The sequence below is a fragment of the Calonectris borealis genome, chromosome 26 (genome assembly GCF_964195595.1).
Source record: "Calonectris borealis chromosome 26, bCalBor7.hap1.2, whole genome shotgun sequence".
Classification (NCBI taxonomy): domain Eukaryota; kingdom Metazoa; phylum Chordata; class Aves; order Procellariiformes; family Procellariidae; genus Calonectris; species Calonectris borealis.
In genome coordinates, this window is record NC_134337.1 from 8271830 (window position 1) to 8285150 (window position 13321).

The 13321-nt window shown below is 46.4% G+C and overlaps 1 protein-coding gene across 1 annotated transcript in view; it reads right to left on the reverse strand.

Moving 5' to 3' along the window:
- SYT6 (synaptotagmin 6) overlaps positions 1-9099 on the reverse strand; it is a 38202-nt gene extending 29103 nt beyond the window's left edge. The window contains exon 1 of the mRNA XM_075174500.1: positions 8902-9099. Coding sequence (XP_075030601.1) covers positions 8902-9055 — 154 coding nt within the window. The 5' untranslated portion in view covers positions 9056-9099. The remainder of the gene's footprint in view (positions 1-8901) is intronic.
- Between the last annotated feature and the right edge of the window lie 4222 nt (positions 9100-13321).

Sequence of the window (13321 nt, forward strand, 5' to 3'; positions counted from 1 at the left end):
AGCCATGCCCCAGCAGAACAGCTGGACCGGAGGAGGCAGATCAAAGACTTCTGAAGACCAAATATGTTGGTATTCAGGGGTTATTGACCCGCCTGCTGATTTGGACTTTCCCTCCAGGTTGCATCAAAGGCACATTTGTTACTCAAACTTTTGCTGGCGTATGCAACCAAAAGGGGAACTTTGAGCTGTCAGCAATGCAGCGTTTCTGTTATCAAAAGCGACAAAAAAAGAAAAAAAAATTGTTCCAAACCAAAGGACACATTCCCCAGTGATTTAGGTCGCATTGTGTTTTAATCAGCTGTTCTCTAGAGTATTATAAATGAGATAGTAAGAGTTGTCATTGCTTTATGCCTAACTGATGACAATCTAATGAACTATTATAAGCCACACTGCATATAATTATAGTACATAGCCATGTGCTAATCCCATGACATTTTATCACTATATGCTGTAGCAACATCTGTAAACGACTCGGCAGCGCTGAACACACACGGTGTCCCTGGGCTGAGGTTAAACAACTGACACTGAGCATCGTCTTCCTCCCATGATGTGACCGTGTACATACAGGACCTGAGCTGAGCGCTGAAGGTGTGCCAGGGAAGCCTTGCTGAGGCCATTCAACATGGCCAGAAGTCTCTGTCCAGAGCTGCTGAGGCTGAGCAGAGCCGGGCAGAGAGCAAAACACCATAACAGGGACACTCCCGGGATGTAGGAATACAACTGCGTTTCAAGATGCAATGCAAACAAAACAAACAAAAGCTTTTCACTCTGTCTCCCTTAAGTGACCAAAGACCCTGGACCTTAAAACTTCCCTTCAAAAACCTGGTCAAAGCCATGACTGTTGTGAGACATCAGAGAGGCCAGGGTCAGCAGCGCTTCAGTGTCCAGGCTTGCCACACCAGAGCTGCCATCTCTCTGCCCTTCACTTTCTACAGTGAGATTTGGTTTTGGGAAAATGCTTCCCTGCGGCTCTCTCTTTGACTCCATTTTCATTCAAAAAAACCTAAAATCAGGCTGCTCTGAAAAGATCTCAGGATAAAGCTTGACTGGGAGCAGGATCAGGGTCTCTACCCATCCCAGCCTGCAGCCCTGGAGGTGAACCCTACCGTGAGTGCTGATCTTCATCCCAGCGTGGGGGCCGGGCAGCCTCCAACCCTGCGATCTGGGGTGGCGCGAGAGGACACAGCCTGAGAACCCAAAGAAGCAGAGCTCAGCCCAGGGAGGGCAAAGGCCCCCAGCGTGGGACAAGGCAGCCCAGAAAGTGTTCTGGAGGCTTTCCTTCGGCTGAGTGCCCCCCGCTCAGGGACACAGAGCCCCTCCAGCACAAGGGCGCTCCTTGACTACAGGAAAGCATGCTGGAGGGGCTTTATTGCCTGGACCTGCCCCACAGCAAACCCAAAACAAGAGATGCAGGACTCATCCAGAACTACCCTGGCTCCAGATGCTGGAAAGAGTGGGTGATAGACACATCCGTGTCCTCAGGATGTCTGGTTGCCAATTAGAGCCATCTAGACCCAGTATGACCATGTAAGCCTGTGTCATGCCCTCTTCCTCTCTCTCTCGTCGTGCTGATAATACCTGGCACACAAAAGACAGTCTGGTCTGCATGGCAAAACAGCACCGGTTTGTTTGAAGCAGGCTCTGTGCAGGATGCAGAGCAGCCGGGCAGGATCCCCTGCCACCTACCTGCATACCTGCATGGGACTGGCTGCTTGGCACAGAGACCCTGCGCTGCCCACCTGGGAATGCAGCAGTTAGGAAAAGAGCATTTCTTTGTTCAAGCTCCGCTGAATGATCAGGGAACTTCCTCCCTGAATGGCTCTGCTCCTGTCATTAGCTGCTGCTGCTGCTTCCATTAGCTTGTAACAAAGACAGACATCTTTAACCCCTAAAATGTACTACACAGCAGTCACGCATGCAGGCTGGACTGCCTGATCCTACAGATTTATTAAATGGATTCTGAGATTCCTTTTTCCCTTTTGCAACAACTCGTATCACTCCATGTGATGCAGCTCAGAATCCTTTTAGCATGAACATTTTGACCAGAGACCAGATTCAGAACTGAGCTCAAATAACTCTGAGCAAATGATCACAGATGTCCAAGAGATGAAGTACTGCGTATAGAAAGAATGCATTGAAGGAGGTGCTCGCTGTACTCATGTTAACACTGTGTTGTTACAAGAGCACATGCATTCCTTTGCAGCAGTTACAAACATGCATAGAAAATCAGAGTACTACTTACATTATCAGAGACACTGGTGTGCTAGAATTTCTGGGCAATTATTATTCCGTGGAACCAAATACTCTAGGACTGTATGTCTTAATGATGGTTTTGAAACGGCTTGTACAAAGTGAGCTTCTGGTATCCCGCCTTTAGTCTTCGCTGCACAGTTTCCTGTGATGTGTCAAACACTAACCTGCTACAGCATAACAAACTGAACTAAATACAAAGGTGGCCTTAATTAGCATCTGCAGTTTTACTATGTACAAGGATACCCTGCAGGTTAACTTTCTTTTTTCCACAGACATGGAAAATGTACAGTTAATGTACAGTCACTTGAAATATCCCTTCTCTGTCCCTCTAGGATGCCATTTTGCAATGTACAAGTATAATTAAAGACAATGCATGGCAGAGAGACAAATCACATCTCTCCCAAACAACTGCCAGCATGACTGTTATGTTAGTGAGTCCACTGGATTGAAACAATAAGGGCTGTTACAGACAAGCTTCCTGATTTTTCAGTATATAGATAGGAAGGAAAAATATACATTATCATCTCTGAAAAAGAAATAACAAATATTAAAGCTAGAAAAAGCTGCCTAACCAACATGAGATGGAAAAGTGAGGTCCTAAGGAAGAATATGCAATTGTACCTAGAAACATGAACAGTAAGAAGAAGAAAGAGGTAAGAAAAAACATGGGTAGTTGAAACTATAGTTAAATGAAAAATTGTATCAGACATAAGATCCAGTTATGGTTCTGTTTTTATCTCTGAACAATGAATGCACACCTGTGAGACTATAGGACTGTTAGTGAATACATGGTATGTGCAGCAGGCTGTGCCCGTTGCACTGATATGACTTCAGCAAAGCAAAGATGTCAAGCAACAAACACCTGCAAACACAGAAATACCAGCTTCTCAGAGTCATCCCGCAAAACAATGGAGAAGATCAGAGTCAGGCTATGCCCTGATTTGAACTAGCTAAAAGGACATGCTTGGTTTCAGTGAAACGTAGGGAGAATACTGAAAACAGAAGAAAATGTTTCAACGGCAAAGACAGAAACTGCTGAAGCAAAATGTTTGTTAAGGAAAAGAGGCTCCATATTATGAAAAAAGGCAAAAATTAACAAAGTAACTTCAGAAATGTGGACTTACCAAGAGGTATCTGCTCCTCAGCTCAGTCCCTGGTCACTGTCCTCAGCCTGCTCACGCAATTAACACCAGCAGCAATCTGGCTGCCTGTTTCTATGGAGTTTTAAATGCTGATCCCTGACTATGCATGAGGCTACTGCAGCTGCACTGGAATAGGCTCTGAGGTCCACAAAAAAAACTACAAACATGATCAGCCTCCCTGTACTGCTTCAGGAATGAATCAACCAACAGCAATTAGGCAGATGCAAACCTGCATCTATGCAGAGAGGTACTTACAAAGCTCCTAAGGATACACACTCCACACAGCTCCATAGGTGCATTTTATTTACCGGGACCATCGCAGTGCATAGCCAGAGGCAGCTGTAGAGTCACAGATCCACACACTTAATACATAAGCAGAGACACATGTTCATAGACAGGCTATAGAATCCTTTTTTCCTAGATTCATGCTGCTGGTTTTAACCTTATTTTAATACAGTTTTGCAAATCTTCCTCTGGTCGCAAGGTTTGAACCTGACACGTTTAGGATCAGAGCACAAACCTGTTTTACTTGAGCTAAAGAGCAAATCTGCTGCACGTAGCTCGAGCTGGCTCTTTTCCTGCTGGTGGACCAGACATTCGCAAAAGAAGGCAAGATCCATTTTGCAAGTGCATTACTCAGTGATAAGAAAGATCTTTGCCCTAAGGTGCTACTCCTCACATGCCTGGCCTCTGGAAACACAAGCTTCAGTGACTAATATTAGCTTTGCCTGGATGGCTTTAAACATGTTTACTGTTATACTTAGTTAAAATACACTTGAACGGTGATTCAGAAAAGTGTATTATTACAGCTGGTAAGTAAATTCAAGACTTGCCCGTATTTCATAGGTAGCAGCTGTAGGTATCCCGTATCAGTGAATGGGCATGTCATCGATTTTCCTATTAGTCAAACTATCCTATCAAAGGATAATTTTTTTCCAAGAAAAATACTCCAGAAGCAATTTCTCCACATAAAAGTGATCTTTCCGCATCAACATTCCTGTAATGAAAAAAACCCCTATCACACAGAAATTCAACCCTTTTTCTGCCTGCAGCAAGAACACTTATGTACTTGTGGATTTAACATTTTAATAGTATTTGTGAAGTGCCAGAAGGATGTTCAGCGCTGTACAAGATGTACTGCCTGCATCACGATGTTTAAAAAGAACAGTTCACACAGAGGGCAAAACACTAAATGTGCTCCGAATTATTGCAGAATTAGAGCACAGAAGGACATCTGACAAAGTGTGCTGGGAAACAGAAATTATCATAAAGTCTCTTCTGGTTTTGCATTTTCCCCAGCTGTCCTTTTTCTTCCTCTCACTTCAGCTTTCATATCCTGCATTAGGAAAGCACTAGAGCATTTTGCTGGGGTGAATCAGTGCATACAGAAGGGTTTGAGGAGAGTACACGCACTGTGCCGAGATCAACAGGGACTGCTGTGCACACAATCCTATAGTGAACTTTCTGGGTAAAAGCTGCAACACCTCTGCACATCATCCATTGTATCCTGTACTGATTCTACAGGGCAGTGAAGCTTTTTACAAATGGATACACAGGCAAAAAACCCAACGTGTTATTTAAAGAAAGACGCAACATAGTAGTGCTGGAGCTAGAAATCAAACGCAGGGGTTTGCTCCTGGATGAGCTCTGATCCTGGTATAAATTCCCTGCCGCACCCATGCACTGTCCTTTAAAGTCAGCAAGCATCACAAGCCACAGGCTCCAGTCGCACTCCACCAGCTCTGCATGTTCATTTCAGAATGATCATTTTGTTTTTAAATCTCTCTGTGGGGTCAAGCGCCCATTTTCTGTGCCATCCCCTGCTTGGCACGACCTCCCAGGACCGGCTGAAAGCCTCTGTCCGCAGCCAGACCCAGCGCTGCACACCCACGGGGAGCGGGACCTGGTTCAGGTGAACGTTGGGAGTGAGTCGGTAACACAACCCAGCCCACCTTGAGCGACAACCTGACAGTGCAGACAAGCACACAGCACACTTCACGGTGGCAAGAGCTGTGCGGGGCATGACGCGATGCCCAGTACCCAGGGATGCTGGCAGGCTGGAGCCGAGCTGCCCACAGGAAGGACCATGGGCTTCGTACCCTGGGAGCAGTTCTGGGCAGGAGCAGTCAGGGGAGAGCTCGCTCCACCACGGGAGCTCGTAGCGGGCAATGGAGAGCAGGATTTGGCACCCTGTGTCCCAAAGACCCTGAGCCTGTTGCTCTCCAACCAGCAGCTCCACTCCCGTGGGCAGAGGGACCGGATGACATGGGGTGGCTTGCTGTGCCCATGCAGTGCTCCTGTGGGAGTCTGGCAGTGTGAGCTCCCTGTATCATCAGCCAAGTACTTTGCACTTCAGTAGGGCTTGTCCACAAATTCTTTCAGAGAGCTATATCCGAGAGCACTGGCTGCACCTCCAGGACAGAGAAGTGATGTATCCATTTATTTAAGGCACATCACCAAGTGGTAAATGTTGTCCCTATATCACAGGCATTTCCACTGTCTACAGCTTATGCCTGTGTACTAGTCACACTCACAGCATCACTGCACAAGAGCGGAGGACTGGCAGGGAAGAGAGCTATCAGATGGAGGGAGCTACGGGGGAGGATTTTAGATAGGCACAACAAAAGGATGCTGCATCTTGCTTGATCTCAGGGCCCACAGCCAAGAGTTCTATTCCTGGCACCGCCACGGGCCAAACTGCAGGCAAACGCTCACCCTCGCATATCCACTGACGCATCCATACCAAACCTTCCTCATCCAAATACCTTATTTTTCTGACATACTTAGCTGCTGGATTACTAGCCAGCAGCAGCTGTCTGCAATGCTCCTTTGTTGGGTGTACAGTAATGTATGGCATACTGGAGAAACACTGCAGCTATATTTCTCTTACTGACTTTAAGTAGGAGAATCAGCTATTACATAACCCGAAGGACACAGAGTAGAGGACCATCTACTTTACGCACAGTAGCACTTTCCACATTCAGTCCAAAATGGTTTAAAAAAATTAATCGCTGCATAAAACCATATTCTGTCATATTCTTCCATAAACTACTCAGTAATATTTTTATATTCACAGTTTTTTTCCACTGTCAGATGCAGTTCAAGAAGGCTAGTGATACCTGGATAATTTCTTTGCAACTCTACAGCATCCCCAGGAGATACTGCTCTCCATCAATACATGAAACATCAGAAAAAACCAAACCACCTCTCAGGGTCTAATGGCAAGCAGAGCTGTGCAGAAGCAGCCCTGGCTCCCAGCTTTGGCAGCTTTAGAGTGCTTTCGTCTGCCTGCTTACCAACAACGCAAACTTCACTGAGATACTTGACAAGCCAAGCTGATTTAGCTATTAGCTAATAATCCAGGAGGTAACAAACTGACAGAGAAGCCGTTGACTTCACATGATGATGACAAATAGGGCCAATTTTACTCCAGCAAGCTTTGCATCCAGGGTGCCGAGGCTGTGCTGTCCAGCATAGGTATGCTTCGGCAGGACGCAGTACTCATGCTGCACGGCTCCTCTGACTCTCCTGTCGGTATCAATATGGCACCCTGTCTCAAAGCCGCATCACTGCTCATCTTTGCACAACCTCACTTTTTATTTGCGTATCTTTATGAGGAAGGACTCGACAGATCTGAACATAGGACTTCAGGTAGCCGATAGCAAATTTGCTTAACATAAGCCTTCAGTGTAAAATGGACAAAGCACAAATGTAGATAATTAGATAAATATCCAGACTCTAATGGGAACAGTATCTTACCACCGTAACTGTTACATTAGTTAACATTTAATGCAAACAGGTTTGTTTCCCCTGCTGGAGCAGTTTTACATCCAGGTATTTGAGAAATTCTAGTACCCGTTGGGCCCAAATGGTGTCCTCAGTGCTGTCTAGACATAAAAATGGGCCCAGTCGTGCAGAGCAGAGACAACAGTAATAGCTGTTAATGCACCCGCCGCAGTAGCCAGCCCAGCATGACTTGCCCAGGGCACTGGGGTGGAGCCTGACACTTAAACCAGAGATCAGAGCAGACAAACATTTGAGATGTTGAAGGCATATGATTATGTGATCGCGACCTGAAAATGAAGTCCAGAACAGGCTGCACAAAAAAATGCCAGGCAACTATCTGTCATATCAGGGCGGACAGAATAAGAGCAGTACAGGTATTTCTGCTACACAGAGTCAGGAAAACGTTAATTTTGGTACCAAGGTAAAAAATTATGAAGGAATGCAATAAGTCACTTGCAATAGAGGAAACAGCTGCGCTGGCTGCAACGCATAAAGACAGTACCAGCAGTGGTAAGAGGCCTTCAGAACAAGCACATATAAAGCAAAAGCATTTTAAGATGACAATTAAGTTACAAGCAGAGGGGGATGTGAAGTGAAGGTGTTAGGCTGGACATACTGGCAAAACAGTGGTGGAAGCACCACTGCAAGCAAACAGATGGCAGAAGCCCAGAGAAACCAGAGAGCTGCCAGCATGTCCTGGGTGCCAGTCGCATCCTGGCGCGAGACGCTGGCAGAGAGGGGCAGGAGGAACTGAAGCAAGATGACACAGAAAGCCTTGGACAGGGATTGACCAGCTACTGTGCTGCACCTGGCTCTGCACAGGTGTCCTCAGAAGGAGAGAAGAAAAGTTCCTGAAAACTTACGCTTGGTAAGTCATTATCTACAGAAACCTTAAAAAAAAAGAAAGCACTCTACGTGAATGTTCTAATACACAAACAACTTAGAGTATGTTATCAATAACGCTAAAAAGCATGGGATTTTGTTTTTGCTCCTCAGCATGTGAGCCCGGGATGTAAGCTCCCCCTGCCAATGTCTTCTGAAGTTACAGCAGAAGACGACCTCTCTGGAACAGAAAGCTGTGAGCAGAAGCGTACAGAAAATTAAACCCTGCCCAATAAAGAAATGCCCCTTGCTCTTAGAGCAGTATGCTTGTTCTTGATTCATCGCTGACACGCCAGTGTGTCTCCCTAGCTCTACAAGCTAACGAGGAACAACTTCAAGCAGTTCTTAGGGAAAGTAAAACAAATACATGAAAGTACATTAAGATCTCTTAACTGGTGACCAAAAATCCATACAAGTCCTTCCTTTTCAATTCCTGTCATCTGAGTTACATAAATAGGCTTTTTACTGCTTTTTTGCTTTATACAGGACAGGAGTCTATGTTTTTAAGAAAATAAGGAACTTTCACAAGACTTTATCTCATTAACCATCTCCTCACCAGCACGTCCCCATAACACCCCGTCTGTCCCCTCTGTGCAGCTATCCCCATCGGGCTACACCGTTTCGCATCAACAGGTGAGGTAGCACTTGTAGCCAAAACGTCACAGTGGAACATGTGTAAAGGGAAATAACCACACAGAGATGCGTGCCGAGACCAATCCCCCCAAGTCTAACATGGGGCTTGCAAATGTTTCCCTCTCCTTGCGAGAGCCCTCCTGCCTTCCTCTGGCTGTTGGCAGTCACAAGCACTACTCGAGCAGACAGGACCAGAGTACTTTACCTGGCTCGGAGATAATCAGGCTCTGGTCGGAAGGCAGCAGGAGGAATTCCCTGCAAATGTCCAGGTCCAAGCTAGGCAGGCTTTTCTTCCGGCACAGCTCGGTGACAATGCGGACTGCCTTCTGACAACGGCTGTCATCCTTGGTACCACTCATCTCCCACGCTGCATCCTCTGCTATCCCCCTCTGCTGTCTAAGAAAGTCAAACTAGGAGAAGAGGGTTTGTTTATTTTTAATCACAGAAACAGATTCACACCGGTTCCACCCTCTGGCATGGCAGCACCCTAAGGGACACCCTGTGCCAGGCAATGCTCCAGCTCTACAAACCCTCCTCAGCATTCAGACTAGGGAGTCCCCAGTCAGCCTCCAGAAGCCACAGCTTACTGCAGTCCTGCCAGTGCTCCTAATGCCTTATTGCCTCTGAGATCAGATATCTGTTTACTGCCAAGGCGTGTTCCAGACAAAGAACCTCCTACCAAATTCAGTTTCGTGCCCTCCATACAACGTTGTTAAAGCTGCAGCCCAGAGAATTCTTTTTAACCCTTTCATTGCTGCCCCCTTCACCATTCTCCAGGTGCAGCATTTCAAATCCCAGCCCCAGAGCAATTCTGCAAAAAAAGTGAATGCTGAAATCTTCTGGCTGAGGACAGCACATCGTCAGACCAGAGAAACAAGAGTGCCCCCATGAACACTGCACAAACTACTTACAACTGCCAAAGGCAACATAAGAAAAGCAGCAGGTTTTATTGATTTGTTTGTACTGGTCCTGACACAACAGGCTGCAGATGGCAGATTGAGAATGAGAATGAGATTGAGAATGCCATTGTATTTCATAATTAGATTTTTTTTTTTTAATTTTCTGCAGTATTTTTTTATTCCTGTTGTAATTTAGCAGACAGGTCACGCCACATGACAGAGCTACACTTTTGAACAGAGAATATATTTGACAGGCATGGGAAAAGAAGCAATTGTATAACAGGCAATTAAAATTATGTACAGCAGAATGATTTCTTGCAGCTTCTGGAGCAGAGAAACTAGTACAAATATAATGAGCATACTGGAGAGCCAGGGCTAAAGCTACACAGGTCCCTCAGCCCCACACTGCAACAGCGTATGTTGAGAGTCATGCCACTGCGTTTATTTTGTCTGTTAATTACTTGCTGAAGCACTTTGAGCTATCACACCACATGAGTCCCAGGAGCTACACCAGCACCCAATGCAGCAGGAGGCTCCCCTGGAGCACAGGCCCTCTGACAACCCCCCAGCCCAGCCACGCCGGCTCCTGCAAGGTAGCAAACCTCCCAGAAGCTTCGTATCCGAATTCCCAGGCTGGGAACTCCAGGATCTATCCCAGGTGCCTCTCGTGCTGCCTCCTCCCGCCGGGTCCCTGCCCAATTCTGCTGCCTTGCGACCAGCCTGGGGTGACAGGGGCCGGGCACCAGGGAGCTGGTGTTGCCCAGCGCTGCCCCACACCTCTCCCACAGCTCAGCCCTTCCACGTCACTGCAGCTCTGCTGGGGGCTGCCAGTCACTCAGCAGGCAGCCCTGAGGCCGGATAAAACCTCCTGTAAGTTCTCCTGCTGTTGGGTAGTGACTCGCTGCACGCACAAAGGGCCTGTGTGGCAGCTGACGTGCATCTGCCAGGCACACAGTTAAAGGCATGGCTCCAGCATCCCTGTGCAGCTGCAAACAGGACCCCCTTGGTCACACCAGTCCTTCTTGCCTCCTTGCCCAGACCAGTGTGTTTTGGACACCTTACCATTGCTAGCTGAGTGCAGGCTTCTGCCACACTGCTTTATTCAGCATGGCAACCTCTGTCTGGCAAGAGCGACTTACCTACTGAGCCCTTCTCCTTCCAAAAACTTCTGTTGCCATGACGACATGAGTGAAATCTTTTATTAAGACAGCAATATCCTACAAGTGGTCACAAAGAGGCACTTTTAATTAGACACTACCACCTCCCGGTCAGCACTGTATAACCTTCTGCTGCAAACAGTTTAAGACATACCTGCAGATTAGGAAGTATTTCTGAAAGTGTTTACCGCATGTAGGTGAACACCAACATCACCAGCTGCTTGCTGGCAGCACCGTGGCTTGCAAAGGTCTCTGTTTACTGAGTCGAGATTCCAGACTTTGCAAGGCTGGAAGCTAAACCAGTAATTTGCCAGGAGCTCAAATTCAGGTATAGTTTGCATTATATTTATATGACAAACTCACTAAAACCACGCACCTATTTATCTTTTTAAGAAACTTGAAACTCAAATTATGCCCAAAACCTGTTTTTAGAACCAATTGTTTCCATCACTGACACCCTCAGCCTTCATCTTCCCCTGTTCATTGCACAGTATTTTTCCTTAGGCTGTACAGCCTTTACAGAAGGGCGTTTTCCTCACTGGTTTGGGTCCATACAACATCTACCAGGGGCTAGGCCTGCTACAGCCTCTTAGGTGTACTGAAGTATGAAGGAGTTAGTGATGGTTTTGTTTCAACAGGAGTTCAGCCCAGGACCTTTTCCAAAGCTGAACATTTGGTTTACTTCTGCCTCCTGCTCCAGAGAAGAAACTTGCATATGTACACTCATGTATGTGAAGAAACTCAGTGCCACTGCAGAAGGTCCTACAAAACATTTTTTCCACCTGTGACTGAGAAGATGCAAGAGGAACGTGACACGCACGGATCTGAGTCCATCCTGCAGATGCAGTCACGATGCAGTGCAGGGATTTGCAGTCCCGAGAGCAGGTTGCAAGAGCCCATGTAAAGGAGGGCCATAGCTTGGGCTCTGAGACCTCCACGGGGAGGCTGGAAGGATCAGAGATTATGTTTACTTGGCAACTGTGACAGAGCTTAACTGGTTTACTGCAATGAGCATGCTGCTCTGCTGGGCAGATTAATAACACATCAGTCAGCACACAAAGGAAAAAAAAAACTGAGAAACTACATAGGTTAAGTTACAATCACCTTGTGCTGGTGCTGCTTCTTCCCTATTAGACTCTTCCTCAGGATGACTGGATCCCAAACATCTGATCTCTCTCCATTAGTGGTCTGCTGCCCGCTGCTTGAAAGCACCACTAATGGCAGCGATTCCAGAACCAGATTAGCATATGCAGAAGTGATTAGAGACAGATGAGCAAAACAACCCCCAACCTTTCAGGACAACATTACCCTCCTCTAGGAAAATCCGGATATACACAGTGTCCGGGAGATCACTCTAGGGCAGAAAGCGAACATCAGCAGTTGATTTCTCAGTGCTGGGGAAGACTGTTCTGCAAGTCAGGATGTAAGCCATGCTAAATTTTAGAACACTGCAAATCCAGCCACCTTATAGCTTCCGTAGCCCCATGAAACACCATATATCCTAGAACTATCTGTACTTTAATAAAAGGTGTGGGAAATACATACAGAGCACCAGACCATCCCAAACTAGGATCACATAATTTCTAACAAAGAGTGCTAAAGCATCCCCAAGTAGTAATCAAGTTTACATTTGTCACTGTGACACCACCCCCCACAAAGATTTCACCCAATTTACTTTGACAAAGCAGTGGACCAAGTAGCTATGGTTTGCACGCACCATGTCCTGATAGCTCAGTGGAGGTCATGTACATCGGGATTTAGTGATAAATTGGTTGGACTCGATGATCTTAGAGGTCTTTTCCAATCTTAATGATTCTATGATTCTATAAACTCTTATGCTGAGTGACCACCTACAGTTCACAAGCAATGAAGAGTCCCAGGCTTGGGAGCCTGCTTCAAAATACGAGCTAATGACAGCAAGAAGCAAGGAATAAGTACATCAACACCCATCACAGCCTCCCAAGGTTTTTCTAAATGGAGCAGTTTTGCCCCCTGCATCACTGAAACCCGTAAGTTATACACGTGGCCAGTCTTGGCACGTGCACAGGCATCTCAGATGATGCTTCATAAGAGCTATTAGCAATCAGCCCGGGCCTGCCTGCAGCAGCAGGTGCTGTCGTGGTCACAGGCCGGCAAGAAAGGAGCTGACCAGGACCTGGTGAGGGAGCAGCACCTCTTCTCTGCTCCTCCTTTCACTGTCTCCTCAGAGGCACCTGTGCCCCAGATTCCCAAAACCAAAGTACAGTGAGACCCAAGGGGATGCAAGTGAGCCCCTGGCTAACGATACCACCACCACGTCTCCCCAGCACAGCAACAGTTTTTGCCTGAGCCACCAAAACTGGCACCAAGAGAGGAATTCCTCGAATACATCAGTCAAGTATTGCATTTGAAATTTGAATTTACCTTAAAGAGATTTCAACAGACAAAAAAAAACCCAACAACCAAACCCTTAGAAAAAGGCTAATGTCCAACTGAGCGCTCGTAACGCTCAATAATAAATAATCAATAATAAAATTCAATTATTTGGAAAAAAGCTAATTTTATTTCAAAGGTAATGCCAAGAACTCCT